This window comes from Diorhabda sublineata, chromosome X, assembly GCF_026230105.1.
Source record: "Diorhabda sublineata isolate icDioSubl1.1 chromosome X, icDioSubl1.1, whole genome shotgun sequence".
Taxonomy (NCBI): domain Eukaryota; kingdom Metazoa; phylum Arthropoda; class Insecta; order Coleoptera; family Chrysomelidae; genus Diorhabda; species Diorhabda sublineata.
The window spans coordinates 8,104,436-8,119,265 of NC_079485.1; the positions used below are offsets into that span (position 1 = coordinate 8,104,436).

General features: G+C 31.0%; 1 protein-coding gene across 1 annotated transcript; it reads left to right on the forward strand.

The window, feature by feature from the left end:
- The first annotated feature begins 3,408 nt into the window (after positions 1–3,408).
- On the forward strand, positions 3,409–13,910 carry LOC130451855 (proto-oncogene DBL-like). The gene is made up of 8 exons (XM_056791175.1): positions 3,409–3,438; positions 5,955–6,113; positions 6,548–6,730; positions 9,316–10,028; positions 10,752–10,857; positions 13,326–13,452; positions 13,692–13,802; positions 13,855–13,910. Exons 1-8 carry the CDS (start codon positions 3,409–3,411, stop codon positions 13,908–13,910), a joined length of 1,485 nt encoding a protein of 494 aa, XP_056647153.1.
- Positions 13,911–14,830: the final 920 nt, after the last annotated feature.

The window sequence follows — 14,830 nt, forward strand, 5'->3', positions numbered from 1 at the left end:
TTTTCATCTCTCATTTCATTACCTACGCAATAATGCCAAAGGCATTTTAGAATAAAATAGAACCACTTGATAAAAATAAGGGGGAGGAAAGTTCTTGGAAAAAATACCTATCAATGCAGTAAATCTTCATAATAGTGAACTGAACAAATGTAACTTCAATAAGGGACTTCATTTAGTATGTAAAGCTTAATAATTAGTTTTAAAATGACATAAGCTGTATTGCGAGCTTTTATAGGTTGTGAATTCAATTTAGTGGATTTTTTCTGCATATCATTCATCAGAAACTATAATCCTGGGTCAGATACATCGCATATCAGCCGATTAAGCGTCCTATCCCGAAATGAAATTGTTATCAAAGATTATGATCTTCGTGTTCTGTTTTGTGCAAATTTAAAACAAGTTCCAAAAACCCTGCATTTTTATTTTTCTTCTTCAGATGCCATCTCCATTTAATGAAGGTTGGCGACAATTTCAGCATACTTATTTCGGTCCTGAGGGGTAGGAATTAAAGATGATGTGTTTATACCAATCCAATCGCGTATATTTTTTAACCATGAATGTTGTCTGCGACTAGGTCCATGTTTGCCTTCGATTTTTCCTTCCATTAATAATTTTTATTATATATTATACTACAGGTTTTCTGTATTTACAGTCTTCAGTCGATCTATTGTAATAAATAACTATATATTATGAAGTTAAGTAGGATTCTATCAATATAATATCAAATAAAAAACTGTGAAATCTTTACATAAGAAATTTCCAGGAGCTATGATCGAGTTAACCCGATCATGATCTGAATGTTCAGAAGCTGCCCCGGATCAAGTTCATTGTTATTCGAAAACTGATAGAGTTAATCGACTTCTGATGATATGATATGATCCTTTTTACCCTGGTAGACACCGAAAAGACCCTGGCAGTATAATGATTAATTTTAGATTAAATTCGCACATGTTTAGATTCCTTTTTATTTGTAGTACCTGAAAAATAATATTAAATAATTCGCACCTCCAAAAAAGCTCTCATAAAACATTATACTTTTGGCAAAAAAATGGAAGCTTTTGATTAAATCGTGGAGTACATAGCTTTTTACAATTTGTACCATTTAAAAATCCAGAAAAAATGAGTTTTTAGGGTCTCGGCTACTCAAAGGGTCGTAACTTCTGCGCATGTATGGTAGAAAATCCTGATTCTAGCAGAAAATTAATTCATTTTGAAAAAACATCACCTACGATTTGCTTTGTTTTCATTTGTACTACCTATAAATGATCATGGACTAATTTGCACCGTCAGGTAAAGTGGAGAAATATTAATGTAATGTGCGTTCTAAAAAATTATTATCCTTACAGAAAAAAAAGAGTTTGTAATGAAAAAAATGATGGCTTCATTTTCATCTGAAAATTTTTATTTGAATCCCTCGAAATGCATAGAAAAATATTATTTTTTTAGAATAGACCGAAAGGAATATTTCTATGAGTAAATTACATTTTGATCATCAAAATACAAATATAAACTAGCATGTTTTGTACAATCAAATTTTTATTAATCATAGCAAAAATGGTAACAATTAAATAAATATTTATTAGTTTTCATATGGATATATTGTAACAGATCTGATAGTGTAAAATAAAGCACAGTAATGAAGTTATACTACTCAATTTAATTGTATCATTGTCTGATAATCTAATCATAATTTTCATTTTCACCAAAACATGCTGGGGTGACAATAGAAGCCATGGTGAAATTGGTTTCCGTAGTGTTCAAACGATAGTCAGAAGATTTCACTTTAGCTGGGGTAAAGATAAAGATTAAAAAATAATAAAAAGTCAGGTACATAAGCCTGACTTGGTATTTCAACTCAATTTTACCAGCTTTTGTTTAAAATTTCCAAATAAAGTATATTCGTTAAGGATAAAAATACTAATAAAGTAAAGCACTAAAAGTCACCATTCATAGTACCCTGAGCTCCAAATCCTCCAAATACAGAGAAACGCTATAAACGTGCCAGCACGGCATTAGAAATGTTAATTAACATTGTTTCTCGTATTCCAAACACGTGTGCTGTGTTTTCACTTGTGGAGATTCAAAAAATTAATTAGTTTACTGGATTGAAAAAGTAAATTGTTTATTAACTTAATACTATTAAGGGAAATGATTTTGATTTAATTGATGCACTTGATTTTAATATAAGTAGTATTGTGTTCGTTTTATAGGTGGTAAATTTTATTTTAACAATTTTGCCCATATACAGATATTATATGTTGATTGGTTTGCATACGTATCTAAAACCGCAGAACATAAGATGATATGTTCTATGTCTAAAACCATAATGGCAAATTATTTCTTTTTAGTAATAGCCATCTGTTTGACAGTATTTGAACTATAATATTATAGGAAATTCAAATTAATGTAATCTGTTAGTCATTCCACAAAAAACTGTAGTTATAAACATGTTTATAGGAGCAAAAACGTGAATAGATTGCGTTTAATCATTTCGAGTTCACTAGATTTTAATATAAGCATTATTGTGTCTGTTTTTCAGATTGTAAATTCTATTTTCTTTGTAGTATGTTGGATTAAAAATGGCAGTTTTCATGAACAGCCATCTATATGACACTATCTTCATCTAATTGTCTAACAAATTTAATGTAAATGTTACTTATTTCATAGAGAACTGAGAGATTGATGAACCTAGTATTAATTTTATAGGAAATACTATAAAATTTTAATACAACCGACTAAAAGTGGGAATTTAAAAATTTTATCAAGCTTTCCGTTATAATCCTGGTTCTTCTCTATAAAAAAATCAAAATGATTTGGATGCCATGAATATTTAATGTCATTTCGAGCCTTTATAGAATACCAAAGGTTTGTTCACAATTTTTTTCGGCAATTCAGTTGCTTGACTTACCGAAGTTGTCGGCATTTTATTATTAAAGTAAACAAAAAGCATAGTTTGTTTAGAGTTTAGAGAGTTTAGGAGCTCGCTAGATCGGTGTGCTTTATTTTCTCCTTCTCAACCTCACCATCACTAGATTCCAACTAGTTCAAACATATCTGATTTTAAGAACGTAATTAACTTTTATGGCAGTTGATTGCACCCAACAGTTAATCATCATAATATTTTGCAGACACGTTAAAATGTATTTTCTTTGGGTAATACGTTTCATTACTAAAATATTTAATTAGTCATGGAGAACAAATCACTCCAGACAATATCTGAAAAATTTTATTAAATTTTGTTAATTCATTGTTGTTCCATAACTTTCTGGCTATAATAACTGCTGGGTTTACTGATACCATTTAGTTGCATGATAACCGCAGTCCAATTGACTTTGTCGTTAGGTGTTAGTAGCAATTTTTTATTATTCGAGTAAAATTATAATTTTCATTTATAGTTTTATATATAAGATGTTTTACGCAAACGCAGAAGCAGCCTCAGTAAGTTATTTTAAAATGTATTTGACCCCATACAGAAATTATTTGTTATCCACTATTATTGATTTTTTTTATATTTCAATTTGATAATTTAATTTTCATAAGAGTAATAAATCCGATAAAATATATCATGTCGATTCAGCTGGTTTTATTTATCGAATTGAAATTTCCCAGGAGACGGCCAGTAGTCGTGACTTAAATTTTCAGCGTCTACTGAAGGGTAGTAATCATTCCATGAAAATGGTAAGAAGCAGAAGCACGTTCTGGGTGAATTTGGAGAATAATGGAGAGAAAGTTAAGTTCGTAAGTAGAAAGCTTTTCAAAATCATCATCAGCAACAAGCCTTATCATTAGATTATAGCTAAAGCTTTGATCATTTCAAAATTGTCGTTTTGGATAACTCCTCATTTATCAAGTTTTGCTCCCTTCATTTACCGTTAGTTCTGGTTGTTGTCTGGCTATTCTCGTTATTCTTATATCATTGGAAGTCGGTTCTAATTGAAGGTTTTTTGGTTTATCTTTTATTCTTATCTTTATTGATATATATTTTTTTCTGCAAACATAACTAATATTGGTATTGCTTCTATTATATTATAATCCCACACTTCTTCTCATATTACATTTAATGGTTGGGTCTCGTTTCAATGTATTGTCTATTCTCTCCGTTTCTGTGTGAAATTATTAATTAATGTTTTCTTATTTTTCTTCGTCATTACATACAGTTGTTTCCATTTTTCTATTTATCCTTCTTTACATTTTCACTAAACTATATAATATACTTTTTTTCTGAGAAAACTGAACTTTTTATCTTCTGTACCGCTAGATGACATGATCTATCATTCACAAACTTTAATTGTTTTTTTTTACATAATATAGCCCGTTAAGTGAGGTCAGTATAAACAGATATACGGAGATGTATTGGTATCTAGTTAGCCTAGACCAGTTCCATGCATAAACAAAATATTGCGTTACCATAGCAACGAACAATAACTTATTAGAAGTGTCAGTGTAAAGTTTTACGTCAAAAAAGTTAACCAGAGTTACGCAGTGAATTAAAAGAAAAAAGGTGTCCACCGAAATTGTGAAAATCGAGAAATTGGAGTATCGAGCCATCATCAAGTACCTGTATTTAAAAGGGTTAAGAGGTAAGCAGATTTACGAAGATATGCTTAATATCCTTGCTGATCAATGTCCTTCGTATGCGACCGTGAAAAATTGGACTGCAAGCTTCAAATTTTCCATTGAAGATGACAGCCGATCGGGAAGGCCAGTTTCTGTGTCAGTCTCCGAAAATATCGATGCAGTTCATGACATGATTTTATCAGACCATCGAATTGGACTAAAACGGACCTGATCTGAAGCACTGAATATTTCATACGAACGCGTTCATCTATAGTTCACGTCAATTTGGACAAGAGAAAAATTGCTGAAAAATGGATCCTCGAATGTTTGAATGTTGACCAAAAGCGTGCAAGGGTAGAAGCATCGAATTCGATCTGTGTTCGATTTGAAAACGATGTAGACTTCTTAAACTGAATTGTTTATATGGATGAGATTTGGGTACATTTCTACGATCCAGAAACAAAGCAAAAATCGATGGAATGGCGACACTCTGGTTCTTTTCCAAGACCTAAGAAGTTTTGTGTCCAAAAATTTGCAGGAAAAGTTCTTGCTTCAGTTTTTTGGGATTGCCATGGAGTAATCATGATTAATTTTTTGGATAAGGGTAGAACAATGACTGGAGATTAGTATTCGACATTACTGACCACTCTAATTAAAGAGAAAAGACGCAAAAAGCTATCCAAAGATGTTTTGTTTTTGCAGGACAACGCCCCTGCACACAAATCTCATGTTGTCATGCAAAACATTCATGATTTAGGGTTTGAATTACTAGAACACCCCCCTTATTTACTAGATTTGGCTCCGTCCGACTATCATCTCTTCCCTCAACTGAAAAAAAGTTTAAAAGGTCGTAAATTTTCTTTCAAAAAAGAGGTAATAAAAGCTGTAGAGGTCTGGTTTGGAGAGCAAAAAGAAACATTTTTTTTGAAAGGGCTTGAGACGTTGCAGGTTCGCTGTAATAAATGTATCCAATTATGAGGAGAATATTAATATTAATTTTCTTGATTTTAGGTCTTTTCTGTTTTAAAATTAGTTTTTTTAAGTCTTTATCTAGACTTAAAGAAACGTTGAAACGTTAAAAATTATCTTTCTTTTAAAAACTATAAAAAAACTAATTTTAAAACAGAAGAGACATAAAATCAAGAACATTTAGATGCATTAATATATCAGAAGGTCTAAGAAATAAGAAATTGAAGAAATTATATATATATATATATATATATATATATATATATATATATATATATATATTCCTTTAATTTATTAGTTCTTTATATTAATATATTAATGCATCATCTAAATGTTTCATATATGACCATTCTTGCATAATGTACCAATGTACGTTGTATATTTTGAGGACACTTATGCTCACATATTTTAAAGGTGTTTTTTTTAAGGAAAATAATGACAAACATGCAATCGCAGGTTCTTCTTTATCACATTCCTCTCCAATTGCATTAGACGAAGCCTTCAATAAAGTTAAAACAGAATCAGTTTTAAATAACCTTTTGGAATCCGAAAAAATGTATGTCAGAGATCTTTTAGCTGTACTCAAGGTAAGTAATAAACCCCTATTTTGATTTTTTTGAAAACTTCAAGGGTAGAAAATTAATCGTTTGATGAAAAAGAAACAAATAATAACATTTTGTTTATAATATTTATATTATCTTAGGAATAACAATCCATTAGCATTTTCAATTTCCTTATTCACTTGAATACCCTGCATAATATGTAAATTTTGTAAGTTGGTATGTAGTTGGTAATATCTTGATATTTGCCGTGGGTTCAATTTTAATTTGTTGAATTTTCTGAAAAAATATTGACTAGTGTCCTAGTGGATATAAAATGTTCACAATAATTATTTATGTTTCATGATAAGTGTGGGTACTTATAATACGTATAATAGCTGATATTCTGTTTAACATTATGTAATATACATGAATATTGGAGTTCAAACCTAATAACTGAATTAAAATGATATTAATTCCAGGGGTACAAAGATGCGTCTGAATACGAGCATATGCAAGTGTTTCTCCCACCAGATGCAGGAGAGAAACTCACTATTATTTTTGGAAATTTGGAAGATATTTGTAAATTTCATACGCAACAATTTATATTGGGATTGAGCAGTCGTTCAACAAGTGGAAAAATAGCAAAGTGCTTCATGGAATCGGTATACTAAAATATTATTTCCAAAAATATTTGATAAATTAAATTAAATAGGTGTGGGTTTTCAAAAAAAAAAATTCTCTGCTCAATGTGATGAAATAGTAAATGCTTGCAATTAAAAAGTATAATTTAAAATCAACTTTATGAGAATCTAAAGTACTATAAACTTTTGGAAAGTTGAATAGATTTTAATGAGATTAAATAGAGGTTATGAAATGAAAGTTTGCTTTTTCGAACAAAAAATGCAAACATATTAAGTCGTTTTCTCATTTTTATTTTTATTTGACTGGTAAATGATACATTGGTAATGAAATAGCAATCATCATGTGAAGGGACAAATATCATGAATAAAAATTTTTCAGATTCATTATTATATGTACAATCACGAAACAATTTGTTTATATGAATAACATGAGTCATTGAGAAATTATCTACGTTTAATTTCATCAATCAATAACATTACTCAAATATTTTATCTTTTCGGTTGAAAATAACTTATAAATATATAGGGTCATCCAAAATTTATTTTTCGATTGTTACCTAAATCTGCAATAAAAATTTTCTTTCCTAATAATGTTACTTAGGTATATATATGCCATTATTATCCGTGACCTTTTGCCAGTTTTGGGATTTTTGGAGAAGATGCAGAACTTAACGACATGATTTTTGAAGTCTCATTTAGTATAAAATTTTGTTTGATAAAAAAAGACAGACAATATGCAATATCTGGGTGCATTATAACTTCACAACCAAGTTTAGTTAAATTTTGGCAAGTCATCAAAGACACGAGACGCTTCTTTCAAATTTCTTCCTATGAGATTGTCAATTGTTGATAGTAAAGTACTGAATTAACCATGTGACACCCCAGGATATATAGTTATCTTCCAGCGTCCTGTGGGTCACTTCACCACACTTCGACCACCATTTTTCATCGTTCATTATTAATCTCTTCAGAAATGATTCCATTTCATTGCGTTTCAATGTATCGTTCGATACGGTTAAATATAGTGAGACAGGTCGGAGCTAGTCAAATCTCCACAAACAAATTTCCTCCAAGGAAACGTTCAAACAAATAACGCTTGGTTTCAGTTACAGTATCCTCGCTGTAAACAGTACAAATTTCTCTCCATTTTTGTAGTTCTTTATAGACTTGTGCATCTATTGTCCTTAGCTAGTATAAGATAGATTTCTGCGTTTTCATTACATTGCTACAAGGTTCCTAAGCAAATATAATAGTCTGTCTTCTATATTTATTCTTCTGATGTGTAATTCTAGCTCTATCACTTCTTGCTCTTCCCTTCTGGATTTATTTTTCATACAGGGTCTGGCTATTAAATAACGAGATTGCGCGCCTATAGGGTGCCCTAGATGCGCGTATTTTTGACTGGTATAAGCGCTATAGTGAGGGCCGAGAAAGCACTGAAGATAACCAGTACCCAGATCGCCCTGTGATTGTTTCAATTCCGAAAACAGTGTCCAAAATCTGAACTGCTTTGAAAGGCCCCGATTTGAGTCGATGGAAGCGGTAAAGCAAAAAATGGCAGAGTTCCTAAAGGCCCTCACCAAAGAAAACTTCCAACACTGCTTCGATCAATGGGGAAAACGTATGGTGTTAGGCGAGGGCAGAGGAATATATTGAATGTGAGCATTCGAATGTAGAATAATTTTTATAATAAAACCCTTTTTCGTAACCAGTCTCGTTATTTAATAGCCAGACCTCGTATATGGACTTTTCACTGAATTTATGTTCAATTCTATAGTTTCTGCTGCTTCTGCAAGTTTTATAATAGTTTATTCGGTAATTATCTAGATTAGGTTACACCCCTCCGATTTCTTTAAAATTTTAGTATGTTATGAAGAAAATTACACTGAACAAGAATATATATATATATATATATATATATATATATATATATAATTGTAATGATTTCTCAGTGAACCTAATCTAACCTAACCTAACCTAACCTAACCTAACCTAACCTAACTTAACCTAACCTTTCCTAACCAATATCTGATTGTTCGCAGGCTTTTGAGAGGGGCGAAGAAAAGGGTCGGTGGGAGGGGGGGGGGTGTTGAAACTTTAAACCAACTTCTAACATTGTTCCATTTTATCCCTTTTTATTTCTTTCAATGATTAATTTAAATACTACAATCACTGAAAAATCATTACAATTATCTGATTCTTTAAACGCAAAAAAGTACCCGAAGAGATGATTTCCGCGCCCTATATATCTATATATTTTCGTTCAGCGTAATTTTCATACTAAACTAAACTAAACATACTAAAATTTTAACGAAATCAGGGGGGGTGTAACCTAATCTAGATAATTAACGTTTATTCTTCTGTATTCCTTGCTATTAGCACAACGCCGCTTACGTATTGCCATTTATTTAAAAAAGTTCCTGATCGATTTCTTCCGCTGTTTCTAATCCTTGAAGCTTCATTGAATAACATAGTCTACAGCGAGTCTCCTTATAGTCCTTTTTCAAAGTGTCATATGTATTAACTGAAAATGTACTCACACTGAAACATATACTAATTTACCCCACTACAAGACAAGATATGTTTAATTAATTTAATTTTTCCAGAAAAATATGATGTATCTATTATACAGTAATTACTGTATAAATCTTCCAAACTCTGAAAAAGTGAGAGAAAATTCTCCTGAATTGAAATCATTCTTCCAACTTTGCCAAGAAATATCAGATCACGATATGCCCTTAGCAGCATATTTATTGAAGCCAGTACAGCGTATAACTGAATATCAAGTATTTTTAAACGATCTTCTAAAATACTGCCAGGACGCTAACGCTTACGCCAAACTTCGGAAAGCTGTAGACTGTTTCGGAAAAGTATTAAAATCTGTCAATGATCGTTTATACCAGAGGTGTATAACGGACCTTTATTTGAATCTATCGCAACAGGGAGAGTTATTGCTCAAAGGAAGATTTACTGTATGGTATGATCACAAACTACTTTCATTAGCAAAGCAAAGATTCGTTTTGCTTTACCAAAGAGCTGTACTTTTCTGTAAACCAATTTCGAAAGCAACGGAAGATCAGGCTAGTTATCAGTTCAAAAATTATTTGCCAATGTCTCAGATTGGGTTGACTGAATATATTAAAGATGATAACCTGAAATTTGAAATTTGGTCCAAAGGAAGACAAGAAGTTTATGTCGTCAAAGCTCCTAATTGCGAAATGAAGGAAACATGGGTTAACCAAATTAAAAAATTGTTACTCAAACAAATGAAAAGAATTGAAAGGAAACAGTTAAGAGAAAATGGAGGTCGAACTCCCAAGTAAGTGGTTATAAATTCAAAGTCAATACATATTGATATGTATTAAAAAAACTACAAATCTGTCATATTCTCAACCTTGTTGAAAAATGTAGGTATATTTAAAATAAGAACAAGAATAACTTTCTGTTTAGAATGATATAGTATTTTATAAATGATGATTTTGTTAATTTATTAGAAAGTTTTAATGTAACTTAACAATTACATCGAATATTTTTTGTTACAACGTTTGGTTCTTTGATCGCTGTCCATTTATTTTGCATATTATTATAATAAATGAATCTTTGCAATGAACACTAAACATATATATGGGAAATCAATCAATATTATGCCAATATCTATCTTTAATTCGCCTTTTTATTGGAGCATTTATTTAGAATTATCATTTCAAGAATGAATTTCTCTTTGCAAAAAAAATTAGTCTTTTTTATTGATGAATTTTTATTACATTTTATGATTATCTACTGAATACCCTGACACGCGTTTCGATAAAGTTATCTCAAAGTAAACTGTTTACCTTCAGTCTCTAAAAAGTCTCTGAAGACGATAGCTTGGTAATCGAAACGCGCGTCAAACAGTGTAATTGTGAGTGTTGGTGTTGTGGTTCAGTATGAATATCAGAGAGGTTCCAGAAATTCCAATTCACTTTTTATGAAGTTTACTTCCGCTTAAAATGTTGTTATTTTTCTCAAATATATTTATCACATATTTCACTATATATTATAGATTCATTCTAGAAAATAGAGAGCAGGAAACTTCCTCCTTTGCAGTAGAAAAGGTATCGAGTCAAGCTGCAGCAACTAACAGTAATGATACTGGTTATTGTTGTCAGGTATGTATAAAATATTTTAGTATCTGCAATGCTGATTATTTAAGTGGAGAAAAAGTACTGATTCCGGCACTGATTTTACTATACAGTGCTTTTCAGATAAAAGTATCCACCTTTAATAACTTTTGTAATACTGGTATTTAGAAAAAATCCAAAAACACGTCAATTTATGTTGGAAGGGGCAAGCATTATGGCTTATTTAAACTTACTGGAAAAGCCACCCCCTCACCCCTAGCAGCATCCCCTTTATTTTTTTAAATTACTTTTCATATTTTTTATGTAAAATTTGGATACTCCTCTTTGAGCTGATTTCAAAAATGTATAATACTTGTAGGTTAAAGTGGTTAGTTTATGAGATAAACAATTTTTCTTTTAAGAGCACAAATTTTACTTATTATTTACTTTCACCTTATTTGCCTGTACTAAAATGGGTTGTACAACAGTTTAAACTCTTTAATCTTTTTAATTGTGCTATTTATTATGAAGTTACAATAAGTGTTCAAAATGAGTACCATTCACTTCCATACAATGGTATAATCTATTTTGAAATGCCTCTCTGACATTGCTTAATACGGCTGGATTTAATTGTCGACATTCATTTTCTATCCTCTCTCGTAAATCATCCAGAAATTCTGGTTGGGTAGCATAAACTTTTGTTTTTAAATACCCCCATAAAAAGAAGTCTAGGGGTGTTAAATCCAGTGACCTAGGTGGCCACTCCATCATCTGCCCCCTTCTATCTATCCAACGAGCGGGGAATGTTTCGTTTAAAAATTGTCGGACAGGCATAGCATAGTGTGGGGGAGCTCCGTCTTGTTGAAATACCAGTAAATCTTCGGAAAGGTTATCATCATTTTCTATTATTGTTGTAATACGTGGGTTAACCCCTTCCCTGAGTAACTCAAGATATGATTCACCATTTAAATTTCCGTTGATGAAGAAAGGTCCGACAATGTGGTCACCTAGGATACCACACCAAACGTTTAACTTTTGGGGATGTTGTGTATGGAATTCACGCATAATATGTGGATCACTTTCAGCCCAATATCTACAATTATGCCTACTTACTAAGCCATTTAATGACCATGAGCATTCATCAGAAAAGCAAATATTGTTTAACAATTGTGGATTGTTATTGATAATTTGCGTCATTGATTCGCAAAACTCTAGACGACGATCAAAATCATCTTCATTCAACTCGTGCACCAACTTAACTTTGTATGGGTGGTACTTGAATTTATGTAGAACTCGGAAAACTGTAGAAGATGAAACACCGATCGCTCTACTTATTGTTGACAACGATTGGGGTTGTTGAGCCTCTAAGCTGACTTGACCTAAAATTGCCACTTGGATTGCTTCGTTATTTACGAGTCCCTCTCGCTTATGCACTTTATTGCAAACAGGCCCTGTTGTGGTAAATTTCTCCATCAGTTGAATTACATACTTATGAGTTGCATGTCTTCCGTCATGTAATTCGTTAAATATTCTAGCAGCAGCTCTTGCACAATTATTATTTTGGTAGTATAAACCTACAATTTCAATTCTTTCTTGCAAAGAGTAAACCATTTCAGAGAAACAAAATAAATAATGTATCAAATTACACTATCAATAGTGACTACAAATTCTAGTTGACAATGTCAAGCTTTAATAAAAAGTAGAGTTTTTTGTTGTTTGGATTTTTTAAGTAGAATAAATAGCACAGTTAAAAAGATTAAAGAGTTTGAACTGTTGTACAACCCATTTTAGTACAGGCAAATAAGGTGAAAGTAAATAATAAGTAAAATTTGTGCTCTTAAAAGAAAAATTGTTTATCTCATAAACTAACCACTTTAACCAACAAGTATTATACAATTTTACATAAAAAATATGACAAGTAATTTAAAAAAATAAAGAGGATGCTGCTAGGGGTGAGGGGGTGGCTTTTCCAGTAAGTTTAAATAAGCCATAATGCTTGCCCCTTCCAACATAAATTGACGTGTTTTTGGATTTTTTCTAAATACCAGTATTACAAAAGTTATTGAAGGTGGATACTTTTATCTGAAAAGCACAGTATAATATTATATTTAATGAAAATAGAAATAACAATTCTCGATTGCAAAAACATCTCGTTTAACTCCAATTAGAGAGAATTAGATTTTTTAGCGGGTAAGATTAATAAACCAATCGTTATTGACGCTTGGACCGAGAATAGTAGCATATCAAGAGAAACCGATTAAATCGTTTTAATGAGGCACTTTCCATCATTATTTCCTCTAAAAAAATTTCCATTCGTCTAATATATACCTAGTATAAATTTTCAATTACAATCGTATCTATTAGAATATTATTCTTCATTTAGATCTTCCTGCCACTAGTTCTTGAATTTGAATGTTTCTCAATTCGATTTGTGTTTAGTTTGGCATCATTCGATTGTATCGTTGTATACCTACTATCGCAATATTACTTGTTGAAAATTTAATTTGTCTTTTTAGACTCAAATTTATGTTGCCTTTAAAGACTATTATGCAAATACATACAATGAAGTTAACATTGAAGAAGGAGATATAGTTGAGCTGCTGAAGGTCAAAGAAGGGGGTTGGTGGTATGTAAGAATTATTGGTAAGTACTATAAGTACTATAAGTATAATCATTAAACTGTACAGGTGCGATAATCTTGCGACACTTGTAAAATACAGTTTGCCAACTCTATTTGGTATCTTCATTATTTTTATTAGACTTACTACTTCTATTGGCTTCAACTTTATGTATTAAAGCCCAAAAATTTTATTCAATTCCATCTATTATGTCAGAACAAACCAATTTAAATTATTCAAAAAATGAATTTCTGCTTATTGTAGGTAATAAGAAATTTATTTCACTTATCGATCTACCCATTTTAGAAGATCACAAAATAACTAGCTCTCTAGCTAAATCACTAGTAAACATAAATGTTTTTGAAGATACTGCGTGTATTCTTCAATATCGTTTTTGTATTTTAATAATGTAATTATATTTTTTCAGTCAGCGACAGAAAAGGTTGGGCTTCGGGTGCGATTTTCCGTAAAATGTTTGAGTGATTTCTGGTGCCAGATGAAAATGTACTTTTTTTTAAATATTACATCTCTTTACAACTCTCGATGATTCCGAAATAAAACATCTGCATTAAATAATATTTAGAAATTAATCCATAGTTTAGAATATTACAGATAAGATGTATTTGTTAGAAGCAAACCTGGAATGCCTCTGAATCTATTGAGAGTTAATAAAAGAAGTCTTTTGTTCACAACAAACCTCGTTTTGGAGAAACAAACTGTAATAATATTCATTCATAATCATAACGCTTCTAAATATATTTCACTTCATATAAAGGAGTATTTTATCAATATTGCACATATTACAATATGACATAATCTTCTATCAAATCCGCTCTCATTATTATGTGTAAAAGCTTTACACAGAAAATACAAATTATGAGGTTTGAAGATATAAAACGAAACACTAACATAATGCTCTGTTGTTTGGGACAATATATAAAATTTGCTTTTAGTACTTTTTTCAAATTTAAATATTTTCTCTACTCTACTTGGTGATAGATTTTAGCATATGAAAATATCTCAAAATTTGTTAATATCTAGTAAGATCTTGCCGATTCGGGCAAAATTTTTTAAGATATCTACAACTAAACATGAGACTGCAAGTATTCATAGAATTTAGTCGTTATCACTAGATTACGTTTAATAAAATAATAAAAAAATATTATAGTTTGCTCTATCAAATTTACGCCACTTACTTCATACCTCCTGAGTATCATTTTCAGCAAGGCTTAAAAAAATCTCGTGCGGAATTTTTGCCAAAAGTTTCTTGTAGCCTTACGAAAAGTCACAAAAATTGAAGAATCATTCTTATTTGCAGATCTTGTAGACAACACGATATACGAAAAGTAATTCATACTGGATGAAGTAGCACCTCATTATCCTATAATTTATTGTACATAACA